Source organism: Leguminivora glycinivorella, chromosome 1, assembly GCF_023078275.1.
Source record: "Leguminivora glycinivorella isolate SPB_JAAS2020 chromosome 1, LegGlyc_1.1, whole genome shotgun sequence".
NCBI lineage: Eukaryota > Metazoa > Arthropoda > Insecta > Lepidoptera > Tortricidae > Leguminivora > Leguminivora glycinivorella.
The window spans coordinates 25801721-25829010 of NC_062971.1; the positions used below are offsets into that span (position 1 = coordinate 25801721).

Consider the following 27290-nt stretch of genomic DNA (forward strand, 5'->3'; position numbering starts at 1 on the left):
AGCGAGATGAAACGAAAACAGTCTGGGATTTACCGGATTGAATATGTGTGAGAGTTCTTTTTTTAATAGATTTGTATATTCTTTGAATGTGCTGGATATTATTAATAACACAAAATAAATAATAATGTATTTATGAATTAAGAAATATGAAGAGCCCTCTTTTTTGTTCATTGTTTTTATTTTCATGTTCTTGTAACTGGGCCTACTTGAACTGTAAATATATGTTTTGAATTTAATATCTCTCTAATAATATTTACACACAAAATAATTAAGCACTATTCAATACACCATGAATTGTAAAGTAATGAAACATTATTAATATAACCTTTCATCTGCATCTCAGATCAAACCTACAGACAGCGGTCACTATCACTAAGTACACATTATTACTAGCCCTCTCTTTATGGTAAAGAGGATTATAATAAACCACGCTGTGTATGGAATCTGATCCCATGTCATATGAGATTGCAATTATGACCAAGGCTGTTATTCTTACAGCCATGAAGTATAGGCGAGTCCAAGGCACGGGCAAGTTACGATAGAACTGGTGCACATTTTGCTTTTCAATAGATGACCAACTCCAAGCTGAAGATAATGTTGACATTTTAGTTTAGAATTATGTTAATCACATTTTATTTTCAATGACAAACTCTAAAGAAAACCTCTGTTTAAGGAAAGTTGACCAAAACAAGAAGAAATTATGACAAAACCTTTATTTTGCATTCCATAGCAGTAAAATTTTAGTAAGTATTAAACTGTAAAATAACACATAGCCGAGGGATTTGCGTTGCAAAATTTCAAACTAAAGTACATAATATAGAAAATTTAAACGTTACTTTCCGAAAAATGTCAAAACCCGCGCGAATCCGAAATGTTGTCCTATTCTTTCGTTCCTTACTTACGCCCGCTTTTATTACATATAAAGATAGTTGCACTGATAGTCTTGGGATTAGTTGTCAAAGCGGACCCCAGGCTCCCATGAGCCGTGGCAAATGCCGGGATAACGCAAGGAGGATGATGATGAAAGATAGTTGCACTGAGGTCAAGCTACACCGGTCTACGAGAACTCGGCTATTCTGCGCTCGCGCAGCCAATCATAATAGACTGCTAGCTATTGGTGAATAATTGAAGGTCCGTACTTATCTGATTGAAGGTTGCCCATAAAAGGCTTTCTCAGGGAAATTATTCACTATTAGTGCGTGGCAACGCACAATACGACAGTTATGAAAGGTTGTTAGTAGCAATGACTCGACTCGACGAATTTAAGTCAGTGAAATATTGTTTTGTTATTGAGACTAACGATAAAAATACTTGTCGAAACTATTGCTCTCAAACGTCAGGCTCAAATTAACTAGTACGTTGATATTGAGATAGGTAGTTTATTTGATGGGAGTACTATGTAGTAAGCAGGTTCAGCAAGTAAGCGCTCAATTGACAACTTTTTATAAGTTTTATAACCAAGCAAAACAAAACCTTTTCTTAAAAAAATACACTTAACTCCCGGCGTACAGTAAATTAAATTCGAGTTTTGAACATCTAAAAAAATAAAAGAAAGTTCCAAATCCAAAATCGGAAAAATTGGTCTGGGTCTTACGACGAGGTTAAGATAGGAACATATACCTAACACACTGTCAAAAAGTATAGGTAAAATGTACACTACCTTGCTCATTTTATATTCTAACCACTGAATTTTAATTTTGAAAAATCTCCGACATTCTTAGTGGACCGATTTCCATCAAACACAGTTAAGAACACTCCGGATTAATAATTTAGTTTTCAAATAAAAAAAACTAAATCTAAATCAGTTCATCCGTTCGGGAGCTACCTACGATGCTACAGACAGACACACACACACACACACACACGCACGCACAAATAGGCAGACAGACACGTCAAACTTAATAACACCCCGTCGTTTTTGCGTCGAGGGTTAATCACCATGGTTGTACTAACAAAATTAAAAACTCTTAAGTTCTAAATTTGTAACCCTAAAGTTCTTTCAATGTTAGTATTAATTTAATTCGATAGAAAGTACCTACAATAAAATGTATTTCCATTACAATAACAAAACAACCCACTTTAATAAACTAGAAGTTTAATAATCAATTGGGAAATTGAATGCATGCAATTAATTTCATCATTTCCACCAGTTAGGCTCTGTCGGCGGCATTTGAATTTATCAATATTCATTGTCTGAAATCATGAATGTTTACCAAACTAATTTACTTCATTTTGGATTCCTAAAATTGACCGATTGGCGAATTACCATGAACAAACGGTTTTGATTGGTACATACTGCAATCAGTACCTACTAGCAGTTGAAAATCAAATAATTAGTTACCGATACAAGTTTTGTGATTAGAACCGTCATTGTTGTGACCGAATTTTTTTATGATATGTACTAGTGTTTTGGTCAAAACAGTTAAACATAATTTACATTTTGACATATATTATGGATACTCAGGCACCTATTTTACTATAATATTTCATTATTCTGAAAAGTTATCGAACTAATAGTTGAATACATTATATAAACTTACCTCAAAACCCCCTGTGGCTGACCAGCAATCCTTTGATCCTTTTTCCGTCTCCGGCACTCACTGTCCACTCTCTTATCACCACTGTCACGTATGGTATGATATCGCGGCTGATAACTCTCGAGTTGCGTGTAGAGACGCGCGCGTGGCGCGGGCGACGGGCCGCGCTGCGTCATAGGATCCTCACGTGCGTACTCCGTGGCGGCAGGAGCCACACTGGCCCGAGGCTCGCACTCGATCCTCTCTGCCACCCCTGGCCGCCGCTTGTCGACGAAGGCCACTCGAGGAGGCTTTGGCTGCATCAAACTTATTTTCTTTTTCTTCGCGGTGGACGTAACGTAGAAAAAATAACCGTTGCGGTCCATTTTCGGAGCCGTCGCTTTGACCTGTAAGAGAAAAACGGCTTAGTGAGAGCTTAGCTGAAGCTGTAATTGAAAGGTAAGTATTAAGTGAAAAGCTTTTACTAAAATATAGAGAGGAGAGAAGGCTTGCAATGAATACCTATCACATTTTTATTTATCATCGGAAGAAAATATTGTATCCTTCTTTCTCATGCCCGTAACTATTTTTAAGTTGGTAATGTTTTCGTAGTACTCGCAGTTGTCGTACATAAATAAGATATAAGTATTCTGCAACGGTAGCTTCAGGTACCTACAGCATGGAGAAAATAATGCAACAGGAAAATTTACTACACAATTTGGTAAATAAGTACACGCATTGTTTCATTCATTGTTAATACAATACATTAAACTTTTTTTCCAAACTACAGTTTATTGACAAATATAATTGCAGCGATAAAGATATGCAATAAAAAATATAAAGTTACATAAGTACCTAAACATAAAATGCCTTTCTGGAGTCTCAACACGATTTCACAGCGAACAACTTATTGTTGCATAGTTCGATGGAAAATTCTCTCGATAGCAGCCGGCGACAAGACAATAACCATTTTATCTCTTACATTTTCAAAGGTAACAAAAACTTCGGAGAACAAACAGTGTTGCTGAAACGCTGAATAAAATATCACTGTCCTGCTCACGCTATTCATCTGTGAGTAGTGGACTTTTACTCCGATCATAAAGGTTAATTTCTGAATAAAGACCTAAGAATAAACTTTTCTAGATTTCGTCTAGTTTCAGAGTTATTTCCAATTAAAAAAAAACATTTCCGTATTGTTACTCAGTAAAAAAGGTCTTCCTAACTTTTTTTGCCGAAAAATTTTCAAATTCATATAACATTTTTTCTTTCTTTTGGCCTCAGAAACGCGTGGTTCAAGTTATGCGGGTTCCTCGCGAGCACCTTGTATAAGTATCTGACATGGGTGTTTTGGATGCAGGAATCATATTTAATGTTTATTAAGTACTTGTTTATGGTTAAACAAGTATCAAATTATGAATAAACACAAAATAATAAGCACCAAATATCCTTAAGAGTATGTACGTATTTACATTGTTTAGATTATGATTACTTTTTGCACGGTGTTTTTCTTGGAGGTGGATTCCCGTACCAAACAACCCGATGTATGACAGTCGCGTTTTCGGGTCGAGACGAGACCTCGAGACGAGTCGAGTTCACTAGTGGACCTAGTGGTACTCATATTATCCATCCTGACTACTGACAGTACTGACCGGCTTAGTTGCCTTATTACTTAGCTACTGCCCTACAACTTCATAGCTGCTACTTCATAGCCCTATTAAATAAAAAAAATAAGTTGTTTTTTTCTAACACACGAGTATTCTGAGTTCTGAGAACAATAATAAATGCAGAGTGTGTCAAACCGAATATCGCTTCGGTGTCAATTTGAAAGATAGTGACAAATATTATTAGTCAGCGTGGTATGACGAAAAAAGTAACATTTATTTACCTATTTGTTAATATATTTTAGTCTGTGCTTAACAATAAATAGGTACCTACATCTCTACTGTAGATAGGTATATTATTTTAAACTAACTTGTAATTTAAACTTGAAAGCAATGTTATCTGTTAACTTTCTAATCATATACTTAGTAAAAACTACAATAAGTGTTACAAATTGTTCATATATTGTGCGAAACTTCCACATTCCCTACGATCTAAGCAACGTTACCATGCACACGTTACCCTCCTGAAAAACTACAATAAGTGTTACAAATTGTTCATATATTGTGCGAAACTTCCACATTCCCTACGATCTAAGCAACGTTACCATGCACACGTTACCCTCCTGAACATTTCCCTTACTACCCTACATTAAAAATGCCATAATTTCATACACTAGTTCCGCGCCCTGTCTCTTCAGCCCGACGTCGCAGGTGACTGCCGATGTAAGAGTGGCAGCTGAATAGTTATGAATGGACACACGGACGGATGGATCGGCTAGCGACAGAAGGCGGTCACCTAGAAATCATTGGTTTGAATACTTTGAATGACATGACATTCTTCAGTGTGACGTAAGTAATATTACTGATAGTTGGTATCCATATGGGTAGAAAAAGTAATTCCCAATAATAAAATAGGCAAAAGATTTGTCAAATTGAAAATTTTAATTTCGGACGTTTAGAAATATTTGAACAAAAAAAAGTTCTCAGAAGCGCTCAGGTACTTTTGAGTTATTGAGCATTTGTGCAAAATAGTAAGTTAATTGTTTACTTATTGCAATTGGTTTTTTTAGGCAAATTAAGTGTAGCGCGTATATATTTCAGATTGACTAGGATAATATATGCGTACGTAACGTATACATACCTATAACTTCGCCCTTGACATCCAGAGGGTTGTCATAAATCGCAAAACCGGACAGTACAAATGATGCTGCTCTCAAAAACTATTAACAGTTCTGATTCTGACGCAAGACAGTGTAAATGCCAGTTGCTCCGCACACCAGATGCCGCTACGCTAGCGAGCGCGGCAGCGGCGCACTCACCGACGATTTTATCGCGCCTTCGCCCGCGGCGTCTTTCTGAATGCTAACTGGGCGCTCAATGCTCGCAAAGGCTCTATCTACAACATCTCGTGAACCCCACTTTGATACCCAGCTCCGCCCCGAGATATTTTTCTCTGCGATTTAGATTGCCGACTGTCCGTGTTTAGCATTTAACAAAGAGGTCCTGAGTTATTTCGAGAGTTCAGGGGTAGTTTTGCAAACAGTTACAGGTAGTGGGTGGGGGTATGCTGTGTGGGACTAAAGCTGTAAGTATACAAGCTTAGTAAAAAGGTGGTGAACAGTAAAATGTTCTACTTCTCAGTAAACGTTATTCATCTTGTTTGGGCAAATTTCGACTGGGAGGCAATTGTAACTAATCCATTTTTTTCATTATTGCACTATGATGTTGAGTTCTACATGTATCCACTGAACACGCCTACCATATACAACCGGTGGACACTCTATTTAATAATGCAAACATTGTAAAACATGGAAAAATGGACAAGTTACATTTACCATCAACTTAGTTATCCATATTTATTGGTAGTAATTGATGATCTGATATTATTCCTTCATCAACCACGCTGTCTTAAACTTGGTAGTGGTGGTGGTTGGTGGCGGATCTTTTTTTATATCTTGTAGTGATTATTCCATTTAATTACTTTATTGTTACCTACATAGGTGCTCTTCTATTCTTTCTATGTATCAAATTCTTCCTATTTTTTAAGTTATTTCACTTAAACTCCGCGTTTGCAGGTATCACCACCTATCTTGCTGTGATTGTATCTTTTAAAATCCACCTTTTACCACAATCGGTTACCTTCGTTTATATTTTGTCTCCAGTAGGTCTAAAACCTATAAGCTGTGGAGTATCAGCTAAGCCTGTCACAATACTCACAATAGTGGCCACGTAAACACGATTTAATTGAAACTGGACCAAGACACAGCAAATACTGTCTAAAATCCGAGCGCAAAAGTAAATATCTAGCTGGGGTGGCATTCCATATCGTTTCTCTGGCGTCGCAAGTATCGTTAAGTTGAGATGAAAAACTTACGATCGTGACTCAAGATATAATAATTTAATACACATTTTCAAAATGAAACTCTTTAGACCAATGAAAAGTCTGCTATAATTTAATTAGAACTGTAGAAGTAAATGCATAGCGATTGGCAATCAGTATTTATCTATTTAAGTATATCGTCACTTAGCTTAGCACCTAGTACAAGCTTTGCTTAGTTTGGGGCTAAGTTGATCTGTGTAAGGTGTCCCCAATATTTTTATTTTTTATTGCACCAACATGATTGCAACCTATAACGAAACCAAATAATGGTATTTATTTTTTTATTTCATGTATGGGTTTAATTTATATTTATTACTTTAAGTACAATTTATAAGAATTAAATGGTCAATTTATAAGAAGTTCGGAAACCAGTAGAATGAAGAACTCAGGTGCATAAAATATCGAAGTGGTCGAAGCCGTCATTCATGAAGAACAGAGGAAGAAGAAATTTAATACATAACAAAAAATTAAATTGGTTCAAAAATGGCGGACTTTGAAGTAACAAGACATTAAAGCAAGAAGCAGTTGTAACCATTTCGAACGTAAAAAACAACCCTTTCGTGTACTGTGCAAATCGTGTACGAGGTTTGGAATTTCGGAGTTTGTTAAAAACCGCATTCATCGGTCAAGTCGAATATGATATTGAATCGGACACTGCCGAAGCAATAATTCCCACGAGTGGCCGAGTGGCCGCCCCACTCGAGAACATAAAAGGAGGTCTGTCTTAAATCGGGCATGTACGAGATCATAAAACGTCTAATACCAGTTACAAGTTCGAAACCAATTTCAAGTTTATTTGTGAGCTCTGAAAATGTTGCCCGTTCGGTAAATAATGTAGCTTGCTGTTGCCACAACTGTGCTCTAATGGGACTTGTAAAGCAAAAAATTTGTATTTAGCGTGGTAGCGTATTTAACGTACACAGCAATGGATTTGTTTTTTCTAAGTTTGCAGCATACTTTTCATAAATCTATCTCTCACCGATATTTTGCTTGCACCAATGTAACTCTTGTCAAACTATAAAACTAATCTTTTCGTTAACGGTCAAATACTCTCATATGAAATGCCAGAGCAACTTTATCATAAAGCCTTGAAATAACCCAGGACATTAAATTTCTCGATGTCGGCCCATTTGCATGTACCTAAGCGAATTCTCAGAAAGAATTATAGCCTATATCTTACTTACTGAGATTTCAAGACGAAATATTCCAAAACCATTTAAAGTAAGACAGTATTGGTACTTTAAAATGGATTTTACTTGAACAAACAATAAGTATTTTGATATGACATTCATAACACAGCTTTGAAAACGTTTAACATATTATTCAGATTTAAAATAATCGTTAGGTACATATTGTTACGATAAATTAAAATATTTGAATTTTCTTCATAGGTAATCAAGGTCACTATGTATGAGAGTGAAAGGTAATTAGTATGGAAATGACAGATAGAGAGGAATAGAGGAAGATGATCTGCTGCGCCGACCCCAAATAATGGGAAAAGGGCAAGGGAATGATGATGATGAGGCAAGCGGTCTGCACAATGGTCGCCGTAACATATAGCTATTTTTTTATTTGGAAAATTTTATGCGATTTCTACTCAGAATTGCGAGCTCTTTCAATTCTAATATGAAAAAAGGTGTGCCAAAATTTTATCTTTCCATGCGCATTGTCAAGCGTAACGCACCATACTCTCTTTGAACTCTGATGCATTATCTTACGACATCATCAAAAATCATGTTTGAATTTTTATCCTAATTATTATTTGCATTCCCTTAGATACACATCACAGACGAGATAATACCGTTTACACACGACTGTAGAACATAGTTCATATTTCCACAAGAACAGAACAACACGTTCAAAGAGCTCTTGTCTCAATATCTGACAATTTACACATTGCATCTCGAGGGTTCCGTGTGTCAATATTTAGAACTTGCTAGGAACAAAGAGCACAGAATACGGATTACAAGAAGGTCTATTTTATAAAGGTATGTTAGATTGTATAAATATGATCGGCATCATTTGTAGATTAGGATTAACTATTTGCCAATATTGAAAAACACCGTTTTACACACATTTATTATATAGTTATGGACGCTATAATATTTCAAATCAAATTGATCAAATATCGATAAAGAGATTACGTAATGAGATACCTCTTTTCATTTTGGCGTTGGTTTTAGGGACAGCCTGTATGTATTGTGTCCGTACATAAATATTAGTGATAGCAAGAACGACTTAATACTGGACTGACAAAGCCCATACAAAAAAGCGTACCCTGAAATGTATGGGCCTTTTAAGCTTAAAACTAAATGGCGCTGTTCACAGCCTGGAAGTGGACAAAATCATATTTTCCCCAAATATTTTTGCGTGTTTTTATGTTTTATAAGAACAAATGACATATTTCTTTATTTTAAAATCATGATATCAAGTCAATACACATTTTGAAAATAAAAATAATTTGTAGGCATCATCAGTGTAGTAGTTATGATAGTATTTATTAGGTGGCGCTAAAAATCGAGGTACGATTCTTAGTATGTAAATCCTACATAAATAATCCTTGGTGATAGTTATATTTCGGCCGCTACAGTGTAAGTAAACAATTGGGTTGTTGTCTAGGCATCCATTTACGTATATATCGTAATAATCGATAAAAATAGGACTTTCTTATTCTTAATACTATGTGTCTTTAAGTGTACAAATAATTCAAAGACAAAGCTTAGAGCGAGCAGATAACTGATAAACAGGACAGGTGTATTTTGATATAGGTTGGGCCATAAATGAATTATTTGAGAAACTACTTAAGGTGCATTAGGGTAATTCCGAATCACAAAAATGCTCCGGTAATGACGAAAGGGGAATCTTGATATGATGTAAGGAATGGTGGTTTTTATACGACTTTCGAAATTAGATGACATTCGAATTACCCTAATGTATACACGTTAAACTTCCGTGAGACATATTCAAATAATTAATTGAAATACGGTTGTACTCACGTTATTATATCGCTATTGCTGCGCAGCAATAGCGATATAATAACGTGAGTACAACCGTATTTCAATTAATTACCTAATGTACCTTACCAAACATCTAAATTGATTCATTAGTCTGCGTTATATATAGATCTTTTCTTATTCATTATTTTTGTTATTTATTTGTGTTCAGAAATACAGCCTGGCAAAAACTAGTAGACCAGACTAAAATGTAACTCACTGTGTTATTTAAATAAATGTTTCAATAATAGGGGCGCCACCGTCTATGTAAATCTTTTTGCATGCGGCAACTACTTTAACACTTTTCAATGAGAGAACAGTAATGTTTATGTGTTGCTGTGATAAAAAAAATGTTCCATTTTTACTCTTTTTAATGATAGATAAAATTCCATTAAGTATTAAACTTTTTTGGTTGTTATTTAATCTTAATATTAATTTATCAGCATCCCACAGTTTTCACGATTTCTATCTTCAATCCCAGGAACACTTTGTTCTTAAGTAATGAATTGATTAACATTAACGTCGATCATACTACGCAGCGCTAATTACCGCACACCGGCTAGCCTCCTCAGTCGTCACGCGAAATATGCATTAACATGTTACGTGCGAAAAAGTGCATTTGCCTTAAGAAAGATTAATCGCGCCGAGAAACACCTGTGTTAAGACGCGGGGAAGTAATTGTTCTGAAGTATGTACTACATTACAAATAAAATATTTCAGACAGAACAAGCACAATATAGTACTAGAGTGTTTTAAATCGACACGAGTTACGAATTTCCTTTTCACACGTGTATCGTACGACGTTTTTCAGTACAGATGGCCATCCGATGTTTCGACCTAACATAATGAACCACTTCACGAAGTAGTGCGTAAAAAAACACCATCTCTACTGAAATAGTACATAAAATAAAAATACAAGTGCATAAAAAGGAAGTTCGAAACGAGTGGCGATAAATGAAAACACGACCGAAGGGAGGTTTTAAATCGACACGAGTTATGAATTTCCTTTTCGCACGTGTATCGTACGACGTTTTTCAGTACAGATGGCCATCCGAACTTTCGACGTGACATATAATGAACTACTTCTCGCACTAGTGCGTAATAAAAACACTGAATTTTTTTTTTCACGGTTTGATATTCCTTCATATTCACCCTTCAGTCAGACAAAAAAAGCAGCCTGTAAATTCTATAGGTATTTCATATTAAGTCACACCTATATGCTTATAAAATAACACAAACATTAAACTCGCCACAAGGGAAAATTACTGTTAACATAAAAACCAAGAACTCCAAAATGAAAAAGTACTTGCCAGACGTCTCACGGCAAAGGACTTCTATCTCTTTCAATTTCTTTGTATTCCTAACAAAAACTCTGTCAGGATTAGAGAAACGCCTGTTATTACGAAATTACTACCTTTGATGTTTATTAAAAATTTTCGACTTACCGCATTTTTGCTGAGTTCAAAGAGAAACATAATTTGTAAAACCAGATTTATTTACTTTACCTGTTTAATTTCTGCACCGTTGCGTAAAATGAAATGTATCTAATAAGCGAACATTTCATAAAGGATTGCATTTGCTGAGTTAACAAATAAAACTATTGTACCAGATTGTTTTAATGATACCTACTCAAAAATGTATAACACTACAAAAATTTAAGTCGTACGACTCATATTTTAAAAAGGAAGATAAAACAAAATTAATTACCATTGACATTGAATTTCCAAATAGACAAAATGCATTAAATTTTAAAATGTATTGTGAAGACAATCAGCTTACAAATAAACACATAGGGTGCGTCGAAATTGATTGATATGAAATTTGGGCATCGAATTGCAAAATTTTATTATACCCATCAGTTATCGATGAGGTTCGGAAGCTTTTTCATTTTTATATAGGTACCTGTGGAAATGAATCAATTATCCTACTAATTACATATTATACACGTGAAAGGTTGTCTGGATTGGATATACTGGATATACTCGTAGTGGATATTTGATTGTTGTGTTGTATGTACATATTTTCCTTTTCCTTTATGCAAATATGGTGTGAAAAATCTCGATTCATTGCAAATAAAAGCTGGGATAAATTTGCAATATTATATAATTAAAATATAGTCAATTATTATTTAGTGAAAATACGTTTTTACCAAGACTTTTGTGAATATTAGTTGAGAGGGAAAATGCGTTTTTACCGCGATTAGTTTTTACAAAAGGCACAAAATGACGGATTTAATGCCTCACGGCAGCCTCTACCAGTCAACCATAGGTTCCAAATAGAAAAATAACCAGGTGGTTATTATATTGTAGATATAAATATCTCACAGTGTACTTATTATATAGGTACACTGAGAGAAATTTGCATTGTGAATTTAACAAGTTCGACTTGTTGCGGTTTATCCGTTTGAATCAGCCAAACGTATGTTTAAAACAATATGTGTCAGGTTGTTTTTATAAAATCGACTTGTTGATTCAAATATATTGCCGATTCAAATGACAAGTAGCTTGTTGTTTGAACCAAAGAGCACGTAGGCGCTATTTTATCCAAAAAACTTGTTGAACGAACATGAAAACTGGTTGTTATTTCTCTCAGTGTAAGTAGCCATAATAAAGACTAAGCGCTACCTAATCAAAGTTTCACCGCAGGTACATTAAGTGACGTAGATGGCGCTAATTACACAGAGTGTCTGTCACTCGGAGAGCTCACTGAGGAATTATACTAAGTGGATGGATGGTTAATAATTCAAAGTAACGGTTAATGATTTTAATATAGGTGTGCATTAAGTATAAATCTGTAACATCTTATAAATTAACTACCTATCTTAAGCGGTTTTTATTTAAACATAATTGTTGTTTTTAAATATTGATGTGGCTCTTAAAGCCGTCTAGGTATGTAAACTTATATTATTATTTACATTCGTAGTAGATTTATGTCCTAGCGATCTAAATGACATATTAACGGCGAAAGTGCATATGAAATACTAGGTTTAGTAAGGGATTCAAGTGTTAACGCCCAAGGTGAAAAGAAATCTGTCAGTATTCCTTATTCACCACGAAGTTACTCCTTTCAAATTTGTACATAAGTTTTACCTACTAATCAATTTCGTTTGATCTTCTTTTTTAACATCATCCACATCTTCTAACACTTAGTGTACATTAGTAGGTAAACCTAGACCTACACAGTACAGTACAAACTCTAAGATTGCAATAGTAGCAACCATTTTTCTTAATCTGCCACGGATGCTGTACTTACTCGAAAAATTACTTACTCGTAATCCCAAGCAATAATGCTTCAAGAATCATCTAAGGCCTTTCAAGGGCAATTTTTGAGCGTCCCCCAAGTTATTTGTTGGCAAACACAAAGGAAGTAAAGTATTAATCTTCCATAGGCCGACAACCTGGATTGAACGCCCCCTGGAGTTTGCATCCAGATTTTTATTCACTGCTTACCCTGTTGTTTCCACCCTCGTGCCGTACGACACACTGCATTTTGGAATATTTGAATTTGTAAGAACCACCAATGTCTCTACTATAAACTAAACCCGTATAAACTAAACTTGGAATAGTTGTGTTTTTTTTTTTAATGCCTAATATTTATCTTTCCTGTGTTAATAAAAGTAACTTTCAAGTTCAAGTTTTATCTATAAGAGTATGTACAGCCAGCATCGGAATATACTGTGACAACAATACACCAAATACCTATACTGGATATATGTACCTACATATCTTTGGTTTTTCGGCGATAAAGAAGCGCTTTGACTGATACAATATATACACCGTGTTTTTATTGTTGTCCGTTAAATTCGACACGTTGTTAGGTTCATTATCAGGAACCATTCTGTATATCACTTTTAGTTAAATTCGTAAAAAAAAATCGTTTTCATACATAATAAATGAATTAATCAGTGTGAAAGACCCTTAAGGATAACATTCAAGCTAGTGTCAAGTGAGTGACGGCACATGTCAAAACAAATAACATTAGGAAGTGGTAAAGGCTGTCGCACACGTGTTCTGTAATTATTTTTATTTTTTTAACTCTTACATCTTAACTCTGTAACCGTAAGAGTTAAGATGCTAGTTTCTTAGAAAAATTAATTGTACCTACTTGATCTAGAGAACCTTCACTTAAAGTTAACGGAATTCAATAAAAACACGGTGTATATGCGATGGTGACTGTACAAAATAAATATGTAGGTACATGAAAGTGGTCTTCAACTTAAAAAGAAACCCGCTATAATTTTGCACCATCAACCTCTTTAAAAAAATCAAAGAACTTAAAAAAAATGCTCTCTGTCTTAGTACCCCAGAACAGTATGTCACAAGCCATAAGAAATCACCCTCCGTTGTCCCGTACTGCATTTTATAAGTGATTTCTTTTATTACCAAGCACGGACATGAAAAAACCGAATATGAAGAATCCATATCTGTGGAAAGTGCTGTTTTACGATCTGGTTTTACGGCGTAATGAAAGCGATGATTGAATTAATGCTCCCGCTGGTCAGCCGCTGGAGTAAACTGGCCAGACGTGACAGAGGTACTGAAGAGGTATCTTCAATTATTAAAAGATTTAAAAGTTACTACAACTGTACTTAATACTAATAAGGTACCTAATATCTTCATTCATAGAAGATTTTACACCTTCTTTTTAACAATCAAAAACGTCCGCTAACGATTCTAAACATTTTTATATTAAAGGAAAAAAATGAAAATTTTGGTTAAGAGCAATAGATAGATAAAAGATAAAGATAAAGATAAAAATCATTTATTGTATAAACCATTCTACATATGGCGCCTTAACCTACGTTACAAGAACAACTTCTCTAAACATTTAAGGTACTAGATACTGATTACACCTAAAACCAGTTACACAAAGATAAACGCAAAAATAGATGGTGCATCAGTAGAACAAAAAAATAAATAAACAGGGATTGTGGAAGAAACATTGGCGCCTGTGTAGTGGCAACAAAAGGACGCCACTCAGCATATGCTATGATATGAGTACCACAGCGCTGGTCTTCCGTAGCGCCCCGGGTTGAGGGGTAGCTTTAGAACTATTACCTAGGTAATGGCAAATCTATAATATTGCAGAGCACAAGAACACAGATATTGAGGGGAACAGTTGTAGTTGGAAATATGCATACACAAAGATACTAGTTATCGAAACAGTTAAGGGCAGGTTTATATAAATTTTGAGATACTGACGTGACGGTTAGGGTTTAACTTTTATGTACCATTATTATTATGTATAAAAGACATATTAAAATAATATTTAATTATAATTGAAACTGTATATTTTGGTTTAATGAGGCAATAGAAAATACGTATAATATTATATTAATAAGAATCCACGGAACGCAGCGAGCACGGCATCTGCAGACTAAAAAGATATTTTTTAAATTTTAATTTAAAAGTGAATATAGACGTGGCATTACGAATAGGAGGAGGTATGTTGTTCCAGCATTTCGTAGCAGAGTAACGAAAACTGCCACGAAATGCTGCTGCACTGCCGTGTCTCGGACAGATTAGTCGAGTAGCTTCTCTGGTCGGGCGGGTGGAAAACTTTAATTTATTGTAGAGATACGGAGGTTGTTGATAATGGATCACACCGAAAAGCAGACAAGCAAAGTGCAAAGAACGTCGTGCATCCATTTTCAACATCTTACCGCTATTGAGATAGGGAGTGACATGTGTTCGGGGAGGGATGGGGAAGCAGAAACGGGCGCAGGCGTTTTGAATGCGTTGAAGAAGAGTTTTAGAGCGAGCCAGTAGGCAACCGTTGATTACTGTGTCGACATAATTAAGACGTGATAATACTAGTGTATCACATAATTGTATCCTAAGGTCTACACTAAGATGTTCGCGCACCTGGTACAGGACTCGTAGTCTATAAAAACAGCTTTTAGCTACTTCAAGAACATGTCTTTCAAATCGAAGCTGTTCGTCCACAAGCAACCCGAGATTACGTGCTATGGTGACTCGTTCAAGAGGATCCTTACCGAGGAGTACTTCAGGGCCCAAACTGGTAACTTTTTGAACTTGACCTTTAGTACCGAGCACTATAAATTTAGACTTGGTGGGGTTGAGTACTAAATCACAGTGTTCAGACCAGTCTACAATACGTGCAAGATCTTGATTCAGTAACTCAACAGCAGGCTGAGTCTCCTGAGGGAGAAATGTTTTGTACATTTGCAGATCATCTGCGTACATATGGAAATTGCAATTGTGTATGCAACTTGAGATGTCCGCCACATATAAAATAAACAATATCGGTCCCAAAATCGATCCCTGAGGGACTCCGCAATTCACAAAGGTATTTTGAGAGAAATCTGTTAATCCGGAAGAATTACGTAGCCCTACTCTTTGAGAACGACCAGAGAGGTAACTATCAAACCACTTTATTGTTCCCTCATCAAAGCCATAGTACGCAAGTTTGGACAAAAGCAGCGAGATATTTATTGTGTCGAAGGCACGCGAAAAGTCCAGAAGGACTAGGATAGACGCTTCTCCTTTATCTTGTGCCGTGAGTACATCATCTATGACGTCCAAAAGGGCTGTGGCGGTACTACGCGCTTTTCGAAATCCAGACTGCTTATTCGGTAATATATTATTAGTCTCTAAGAATGCAGTCAACTGTTGGCAGACTATCTTTTCCAATACTTTTGACAAGGAACAGAGGATACTGATTGGCCTGAGGTCCTTTACATCTGTAGGCTCTGGTGTTTTAGGTATTGGCTTAACTATTGCTGATTTCCAGTTGTCTGGGAAAGTACCAGTAATAATGGATTGATTTATCATTTTAGTGATAATATTTAATGTTCTGGGTAATGTGAGATCAATCATGTTTAATGTGATGTCGTCAGTGCCAACCGCGTTACTCGTAAAAGACTGAATGACTTTGAGAACAGCATATTCATCGACAGGTTTTAATCTGAAACTACTGGAGCCAAATCTATGGAACTCATAGTATGTTAGACTGGAGATGGAGACGCCTCTACCCCCAGGTAAGTTAAGAAAGTGATTATTGATTTGATCTGGATTGTTGAAGCTAGATGGTAAATCATTGCTTTTTTTAAAGTTAGCTATGTTACTTTTAATGTTTTGCCAGAGCAGCCGGGGATTTTTTTCATTATCAGTTATACGGGTTTTAAAAAAGGCTGACTTTTCAGTATAAAGGGCAGCACTAACTATGCTTTTTAAGTCCTTATAATACTGTTTGTGTGTGTCGAGGCCTGAATTACGATATCTTGCGTATGCTTCATCACGGAGTCTCATCATTTCTCTTACCGTAAAAGTGATCCACGGATGAGATTGTTTTTTAATAAGGGATCTCTTAAAAGGCGCGTGAAGTTCGAAAAGCCGTAAAATAGACACATTAAAATGGCAAACGGTGTCATTGACGTTGTCACAAACCAAACGTTCCCGAGTTAATAGATTCAAGGTCAGCATGGAATCAATGGCAATTTTAGTACTATTAAGTTTGATGCCTAGCCACATTTGCTCAACAGAGGGAGTCATAGGTGTTGTAATTACACGCGTGCGAATATCCTTACTTATGTAGAAGCACAGAACACCCCACTAGAAGCCTAATGCAAGCGATATTGTTCGAGACGCAAATCACCAATCCTTGCGGGGTGAGGCGGGCGCGCACGGTGCTGCCATTGGTCGTTTCAAATAATGGCGCGCCTTTACGATTAGCAGTAGGGATGGGCATTCCCATCCCATTGGACATGTCTATTATAGACAATGGTACCGGTACCAGTACTGTGGTGAATTTGTTTTGCAACAAATTATAATATTATAATTAAATTATAATAAGGCCTAGTTACCCTTCGGGTTGGAAGGTCAGATGGCAGTCGCTTTCATAAAACTAGTGCCTACGCCAAATCTTGGGATTAGTTTCCAAAGCGGACCCCAGGCTCCCATGAGCCGTGGCGAATGCCGATGCCGGGATAACGCAAGGAGGATGATGATTGTGATAGCACCTCAATAAAAATCATTCTAGTAACTAATAAATAAACTGTGCATTTTTACTTACGTTTACTAAGTTAAATTACCAACTAAATATTCTAAACTAATCAATCAACTAAATAACACTACAGACTCTACAGTTTCTAGATAATTATTCACAATTACAAATCTGCTTTCTTTTATATTTCATAAAATGGTAGCACATGGTACGAACGGTAGTACGAAGTTCCCGCAACAGACATAAACTAACATGGCCCCATCCCTAGTCGTTTACGTGAAAGGGATAGCATATCGCATTGTTAACTAGGCAAAAAGGGATGGACGCGCCTCGGCGCCGCTCAGTACAACCATATTGACCAGTATAAATGAACTCCGCGGATAATAAACAATATTCAACAAAATAATTAATTTGACTTAACTGTGGAATGTTATTCCATCTTTTTTATATGTAGAAGTGTTAGAAGAATTGCCACACCACTTTATGCTGCAAGAGACCATTGTTTGCAACCAAATTTGATTATTTAAGATTTTTCCCGAGCGGACACGAACGCTGTTAGCGGGTCGTATACTTGGGCGCTACTGATCGGTGTCGCACGCGTTCAAACTTTTATAAACCTGATTTGTCGTATGCTTGGTGACCGCGAGTCGCCCTGTAAGGGCCGTCTTGTTGTATTGGTCTGTGTGTAGAAGCCTACACCCCCACCGCGTGTGCGCTGGCCGGGCGGGCGCGGCGCGTGCCGCAGTCGGTAGCCAGCCGGGGCCGGCGCGCGCGCCTCCTCGCCGGCGCGCAGCCAGGTCTCATTAATGGCTAGGATATCTACAGCATGACGGTTCAAGGCCACTAGAAACTCATCATGGCGGGTCCCTAGCGACCCGGCGTTCAATAAGCCTATTTTAAGATTTTTATTTTTAATGAATTCAATAACATAAGCAAACACTAACTGGCAAAACAGACAATTAATGAGTAACTGTTTTAGAACACTCATATGGCGGCGTTCAATGGTTAATAAATGCATTTTAAATTTTATGCCACTACTACTGATTTTTAATGTTGTTACATTGTTGTGATTTTGTTGGTGATTTTTTTGGGAGTATAATTGAAGGAAATTACGTAGAAGTATAAAATAATAAATATCATGCAGTTTATATAAATACTTATTTAATGCGTAATACACATATAGGTCGTACATGAAAATAAATAACCGGCTTAAAAAATATTTATAGGTACATAAGTATAAAAATAGTTGTAATTTTCTAACCGTCAGAATCTTACTATTAAAAGAGTTAACAATATCAAGTACACATATGATAGTTACAGCACGAGCATACAAGTATAATAATTTTGTTTGTATTTTACAAATTTTCAGAGATTTTGTGGTATCACTAGCTATATTATTATTGTAAGTTCTAGGACTTGAAAAAATTACAATATGTATATAAGCAGATATGTATAACATTTCGGTATGCATTTTTCTTATTATTTGAGACTTAATATTATAAAGAAATACAGTCATACATAATATAATGATTGTTACAATGCTTGAAATATCACAACTACACCTATTTACTAGCCGATGGGGCGGCGGGGGCCACGCCAAAAACACGGGTAACGTCCTTCTCCGTTTTAATAGGCACAGCTTTACTTTCGCTGCTATCGGACCTCCTGGCGTAGATACGTCCATCTCTCGTCCAGACGTACCTCCAATTTGCAGCATTGGCAGCCTGGCGAGCCTGCCAGAAGATGATCCGGTTTGTTTTTGTAAGCCGCTCGTTGACGAAAAGTTTACTAGGTATGTGATCAGGCGGGCCGATGTCCCGGGAGTCCAGACCGCGGCGGCTGCGTGCACTCGTCAGTAGTTCGTCTCGGAGCGCTCTGCGAGTGAACCGCACGACGAGTGGCCGCGGGCGTGGCCCGGTGCTGTTGTTTTTAGTTAGGTCATGATGTGTACTGGTTAACGCGCTCTCACTGTTGGACACTCTGTTGTCCTGGCGGGTTCTTCCACCTTCAGTACCGTTCGCTCGAGGCAGGCCAACACGATTTGCACTAACAATGTCTCGATCGTCAAAGTTCAGGCCTAATTTAAGCGCAATGGTTTGAACTAAATGAATAGTGGACTCTGATCTATGCTCCGGAACCCCGCTTATTTCAACATCATTGAGGAGTAATGCTTGATCTCTCTCGTTGATCTCTAACTTCAGTTGCTCAACGGTCTCGTGCAGTACTGAGGTTTCTTGCATTTCGCTGCAACTATTTTTCATGGCAAGCAGTTCAGCGTTTAGACGTGAATTTTCCGACGACAGTTCTCTAACCTTTATATCCAACGATGAGAGGTCGGCTCCGAAGCACGAGATTTGTCTTTCTAAACAGTCAGTGGTGGCAGAAAATTCTTGTTTTATTTTGTCAATAGCTGAATTAACTTCTTTTTTTATTTCAAGAAAAATTTCCTGTTTTGTTGTCATCAATTTAGTATGGATGGCCGCCAGGTCCTTATGAACTAACCCTAATTTCTCGTCCAGCATAGTGGATAGGGAACTGCACAAAAAATTCTGGATGCTGGCCTCCATAGGGTTGTGACTATTGCACAATGAATTATCGACCCGACTTTGATCCTCTTTCGGCGAGTCGTCACAAATAGACATATTTGTTGAATTACGCTGAGGCGAGTACTCGTGATGTTTCCGTACTGGCGTTTCATCACCTTTTTGACGCCTCGTCACATTGGTGCAAGAAGGACAGTGCCAGTCCATATTTTCATATCGAAAGTTCTTCTTATATACTTCGAAAGGTATGTTGACACAATCGTAGTGGTAGGTGCCATTGCATAGGCTACATTTCACCATCACATCTTCGCTAAGTGCGTGGGGACAAGCGAAGCACTTCATGTTGTCACAGTATGTCTTACTTTTAATTTGAAGAATATAAATAAAACAGCAACTGTCCTGCAACAGCTGAGCGCGGCCAAACGATACCCGGGCGTCCTTGAACTTGATGCACGGCCGTTATTTGTTAGCAAACCCACTGTCTTTTTAAACTGATTTTCCACACACGAAATGTAACTAAACCACAACAAATTTTGCTGTACTATATAAATAGTCACTTGGTTCTTTATTTGGTACACAATTAGATCGTAACTTGTGACTTTAAGCAATATTATAGTAATAATTAGACGGACCGCAACGCAAACGATGTTTACGTCGCGCGCGCACGCAACCCTCGAATCACGGATTGCAGAGGATGCGGATTCAAGTCCCGCCGGAAGCGTAAATTTTTCCATTTTTTCTTTTAATATAAAAATATTTTACACCTTATTTGTGTGACGGTAAGAAGTTTCAACATTGAAGAAATCGCAATAGATTTGTAGAACTTAGTTAAGTAAGTACGAGTATGAATGAAGATTCATGTGACCTGACGCCTAAGCATACAAACACGGTGTAACATAAGGAAACCGAAAGATTTTAACAACAAATTTTTGAGGCCAAAAGAAAGATAAAATGTTATATGAAATCAATAAATAATTAAACATAGCAAACTCAAGAACGGGTGCCGTCTGTGAAGACGTTTTTAAGCTTACTATAATTGAACGTCGTAGTCTTTTGTTTCCTTTCTTTTAGTATCATGAAATTAATATTCTTTAGATTAAGTCGATACCTAGGTATCAATATTACTAATTTAGTATTGTCACATCTGTTTCGAATATTTATATTCTATTTTTATTGAGGACGTGTAAAAGTGCCATCTGAATAAATTATTTTGATTTTGCAGTTTTACGTCGTATGGTCTACCTGGTATCAATATTACTAATTTAGTATTGTCACATCTCCGTGGGGCTATGACTGTCTGTGTGCTGAGCGAGGTTTTAAGGGTTTTGATGGAATGCGCCATAAGGTGTCACTATGCTTTTGTTGATTAATTTTGTTACTCGTATTGTGTTTTAATACCTGTATTGATTTTTTATATGACTCGAAGCACAGTATAATACAGAGTACTATCGTACAGTATGGCCACTCCCGCTCCCCGCTGAAAGTGCTGCCCACCCCCTCTCGGTTACCTCACAGTGACCGCTTGTCAAAAACACGTTCAGTCGACCTGTCGTATCTCACTCATACAAGCATGATACGCTTTCACCACAGAACTTTATTTATATAGAAGAAACAAGTTCATCTATTTGTATAGGGGCCGAGCGTGTCAAATTTTGTACTGAAGTTGTTTCTTGCCTGTAATTTTTAATATGTCTCAGGCTCTTGATTGTTCATAATTTTTGTGTTGTTGCAATTGAATATCACGTAACGAGGCATTTTTTATGTTTTGATTGACTTCAACTTACAAAAATTGACGCCCGAAAGCTGCAAGCTGTGATTAAAGACGGACAACTCAGTGGATTTCACTGAGTTCATTTGACACGCTAAGTAGATACGTTTGCTTGATCTATGGTATATATGACATCTGTGGCTTTCACCTACACGAGCTTAGAATGTGTGCTGGGAACGCGCCTCTTTCATATCTTAGGTATTTGATCGCCAGTGTCCGAGATGTGCTCGAAGTGTTCCTCCGTTTGTAAGCTTGAATAATACTCGTGTGTATAAACGATAATTGTGTAAGTAAGTAAAAACTTTATTGTAGCACCAAGAACAAACGGATCTTATCCAGATTATTAATTTACCTAACAGAAATTGTAATTATTTTCTTACATTTTAGTTTACAAAGTTTCTGGTTAAATTCGGTGAATTCACGAAGTATGAATTTCTCGATAGCAATATTTTGTCCTACTGAAAGGAAACATGTTAAACAAGACAAAACAATCTCATGAATAGCCTTCTGTGTCTCGGATGGTATAGATTTCGCGCCATAGATAGTTGTGGATAGCAATCGATCGCACATTAGCTCCCACATCCTTTGATTCGCGATAACGCATGCACGGCATTGCAGCGTCATTGCTTAGGCTTTGTTTACACGGTTACAATTAAATAAATAAATAACTATTATAGGACATTCTTACACAGATTGACTGAGGCCCACGGTAAGTTCAAGAAGGCTTGTGTTGTGGGCACTCAGACAACGATATACATAATATATAAATACTTATATACATAGAAAACATCCATGACTCAGGAACAAATATCTGTGCTCATCACAAAAATAAATGCCCTTACCGGGATTCGAACCCGAACAATTCTTCGCCTATTATTTGATATTGGCTTTTATAAGTAGCTCATCATCGTCCTCTTTGGGTTATCCCGGCATTCGCCACGACTCGTGAGAGCTTGAGGTACGCTTTGACAAGTAATCCCAAGATTTGGCGTAGACACTATTTTTTACGAAAGCGACTGCCATCTAACCTTCCAACCCGAAGGGTAATAACTATGCCTTATTGGTATTAGTCCGTTTTCCTCACGATGTTTTTTTCACCAAAAAGCAACTGGCAAATATCAAATAACATTTTGCACATAAGTTCCGAAAAACTCAGTGGTACGAGCCGGGGTTTAAACCTGCGACCTCCGAATTGAAAGTCGCACGCTCTTACCGCTAGGCCACCAGCGCTTTTTTAAGTTTATTCGCCTATTATTCGAAATAGGCTTTTATAACTACCTACATGATTAAAATTGGCTTATATAGAGGTATAATTAATATTTCCTAGTCAGGAATTCATCGAGGCTACTGCGTATAGGACGTGGAGGCGTGTTACACCCGACCCGTGGGTCTTTAGATGAAACATTACATCAGAAGTTTCTTCGGAGGGATGTTTGAGTCATGATTCACTTCTCAAAAGATCTAATGTTCTACCTATCTAATATCTACTTAAGAGACACAGACTTTTCAGTTATTTTTACTAACTAAATATAATTTATTAAGACGATGTGGTCACGTCCTTATCTTCGTTGTTATGAACAAGAATACTGTAATTAAGTAAGTTTATTTACTAGGGATTGGCTGAATCATTTTTTTATTTATTATTATATATGGGCTTACTCTTGACCACAGACTAGCCAAAGGCAAAGTGGTCTACGATGGAGTGAGCTCTCCCAGAAGATGCCTGTTCACCCTTGATTTGAAGATTGCCGGGATTACAGGAGAAAATCACGTAGTAAATTGTGTAGATATAATATAGTTACACTAAGCATTAGAGTTAAGTCCAAAGTCCAAAGTCCAAAGTGTTTTATTTGTAAGTATATGTCAAACTGATTACAGTGGTGGTAAACAATATGATATATGTAGCACTATACTCTGCCTGATGGCGTACAAAAACTTAAGGTTAATAAGTATTACGAAATATATAAAATATTTCATTAAATCATTCGCTTTTATAATACTAGAAGGAAGTGTGGCGAAAGGTCCCTTTAATACTCTTGATTATTGTCATTTTGTTTTAATGGTGAAATAAACAGTATATTATGGGTCATTGGTCAAGTTATCAAAACATAAACTGACAAGATTAAAATGTTTAAGCCTGTGTCGAGGGATGGCAGTCTATGCATTAATGCTACACATTTACTCTATACACTCGATTCTCGTTTCTTGTTATGAGGTAAGAAATATCAGTACTTACCTACCAACCTTGTGGTTAGTGAAAGTACTGAAACACTTCAAGTACCTATATCGCCGACTGGAGTTTCATAAAGAGAGGCTTTCCGTCTGAGATGTGGTCGCCGTAAGCCGGATTAACCACGTAATGACTATTATTAAATTATAAACATATTTCAGCTAATGTACTCAAGAATTAATTCCAGATTATTAAATGTTATACAGTCTGTGGGTGTTCATCGAATAAAACTCTACTCGTAAAATAGAAAAGTGCTGAAAAAATACGTTTATTACGTGGCTCCAAATTTTATGTTAAATATTTTTAAATATAGGGATTGAGATGATTGCTATAGGTACATTATTGGTCCACATCATATTTATTAATTAGCTATTCAATATATGTATTTTCCTCTACATATAAAGTACATAATTAAAAATAAAGGATTTCTATTACTTATTGCCTTTTTTATTTCCACTTAAACATGGAGTGTCCAATGTCTTTTCTTATAGTGTCGGGCAATAACTACCTATAGCGAACACCCTACAATCTTCATATGTGTAAAATGATAGAATGAAGTTTACCGTACATTATATTAGTCGATCAGTCACAGTTACTGCATACCTACAATAAATCGTCAGAAACTCTCCATTAGTAAATATCGCTTACTTCCGTAGATATTACTTATCTTTATTATCGCGATATGATATAAGTTCCGCTGCATACAACTGCCAACTAATCTCGCGCTCGTCAATCAATTACGAACAGTTTTTCCTCCCCTCGTCTTCAGCTAACAAGACACAATGAGTAACACGTATGTAGATACTGGAGAATTTTGTAGACTGGGGATTTTGGTTGAAATAATGTTATGAAACTTATTTATTAGTATAATATCGAAAACAGATCTTATAACTAAAATTCCAATCGGACAGATATGTATACAGCATCCGTTACCTACTTATCAAAAGATGCAGAATCGGCTTCACAAAAACTTGTGATTACTTTAAAAAAAAAAAAACTCTTGCAGTATTGATAGTGCAATATAAATCTGCCGGCGTATTATACTTCCAATTTTATCACTTATCTATGTGGATAAAGTATCCGTCACACTATGGAAAGTATGTCAGTGTGAGAGTGACAGATGTCTTATCCTCGTAGATAAGTGATGAAATTGGAAGCATAATACGCCGGCATATTGTTTACCTTGCTTAGTTAGATGGTAAACAAGAACAAACATTTGCTCATAAAAATGAAAACTTCGTTCTTATTTCATGTACCTAATTTGTCCGGTGAGAAAAGCAAGATGTTCCTCAAAACTATAGTTTGATAGATACCTGCATGTTGAGAGAAGCAACAAGAAGTAAAATATCATACATAAATATGTTTATATCTCATTGACATCAAATTAAGTTAGCCCAAGTGAGACATCCCTTATTACATTATATCGTGTCTACAACATACACGATTATTTAGTCTTTGGTATAAGTTATAAGAAGTTCACAAGAAGTTCGCGCTGCGGGCTTTGCCCCTTAGGTAAGTATATTTGCTTTTTCCTAATTCTCTGCCAATGGGAATAATATTGAGGTTTACTTCTGCGAGACCGAAAACAAAGAACTTGGAAACAATGCGTCACACTTCTTCATACAGAATATTATTATGCAATTTCTAATAGCCGTGTTTTACCGTACCTTGTTGAGTTTTAGAAATAATAATTTTGTAGTTTTTCATAAAAAAAGTGTAAAAAATGCTTTTGTGCGATAAGATCCTTTCCATCTGTCAATAGATATTCATTTATTTGGATCTTGTTGCATTTTCATTTTGCAAGAGTAAGGACTCTTTTGCTATGAAGTCACTGTATTATTCATACCAATATAATAACAATATTAATATCATCGTACATATATGTAGTACTAGTTTTTTCCCGCGGCTTCGCTCGCGTTAGAAAGAGACAAAAAGTAGCCTATGTCACTCTCCATCCCTTCAACTATCTCCACTTAAAAAATCACGTCAATACGTCGCTCCGTTTTGCCGTGAAAGACGGACAAACAAACAGACACACACACATTCCCATTTATAATATTAGTATGGATGCATCGTTTACGTATCGCTACTAGCGCTAATACATGTACCTACATATTAATATATGTACTAGTATGTACCTACCCGAGCACTCCTGCATACTTGACACACTTCGCATCCTTCAACTAATGCCGCATGCGTTTGACTACGGAACAAAAAGTAACGGTTTCAAAATTAATTCCTCCCATTTGTCACATAATAAGGGATTAATTTACACCCTATTTAACGTAGCAACTGAGCCAAGACTGAAGAATCTCAGACCCTAAGCCGTCATCTCACAAATCAACGTCAGACACATGCTAACTTATAATTGGTAGGAAGCAATCAACAAGACAAACTCTGATGAATTAAACTGTTGCAAATTAAACATAGGGAATTAAAGGGGGACGGGATAACGACGAAGAGTGACGGTAAATATATTAGTTGAATGATTAATTTTACGACATCTTTAAGTAAACTTTCACTTATTTTATACAAACTTACAGTACGTATTTTTTTTAATGTATTACGTTGTCTCACATCAGGATTGGCATAACCCATGAATCCCACGATAGCCATAAATATTCTTACTATAGTTTTCGGATTCGTACCTACTTGATTTATATTTTTACAGAGTTTATATTTTTAAGTACACACATTAGTCATTAGTGTCATTAAGTATTAATATTATTTTGTTAAAACATCAAAGTTAGTGATTTAATTTTTTACCAATGGACTATATTTTAGATAGGTAGGTACTTTTACATTATCTCTCTTAAACAAAAGTAATTTGTAATATCATGCTACATACCTATAACAAAACTATATAAAGAACAGAAAGTAAATTTTTGAACAATCCATAAAATGGGAAATTCTTACTCCCACGCTTTATTTCGATATAAAATGTCGTTGACAATTTCATGCGTTCTGTTACTTCTGTTTTATCAGGTTTTTCTCCTAATTAACTGTCGGCACTCGATTTGGGACAGTTTTAACGTGAGAACAATACAAACTGTGAAGAGATTTACTTCCAACCAAAAAAGAACCTTTCTTTTTATTTAAATAATATGTGAAACTCTTGGCTAGTAAATTCAAAACAGTATTAACTATGAAATTTTTATAAATGAAATAAATTCGCGAATTTATACAAGTATTTCATACATAACAAATCAAAAGTAAGAATTTGCTAAGGTTAGCGAAATAGCATTTAAAGACAATGACTAATTGAAATGACTGTGACACAATAGGCATTCTGAA

General features: G+C 36.3%; 1 protein-coding gene across 1 annotated transcript in view; it reads right to left on the reverse strand.

Annotated features, from left to right (window-relative positions):
* Positions 1-27290, reverse strand: part of LOC125231216 (kinesin-like protein CG14535) — a 330022-nt gene that overhangs the window by 244749 nt on the left and 57983 nt on the right. Inside the window, exon 3 of the mRNA XM_048136598.1 lies at positions 2541-2923. Coding sequence (XP_047992555.1) covers positions 2541-2902 — 362 coding nt within the window. The 5' untranslated portion in view covers positions 2903-2923. The remainder of the gene's footprint in view (positions 1-2540; positions 2924-27290) is intronic.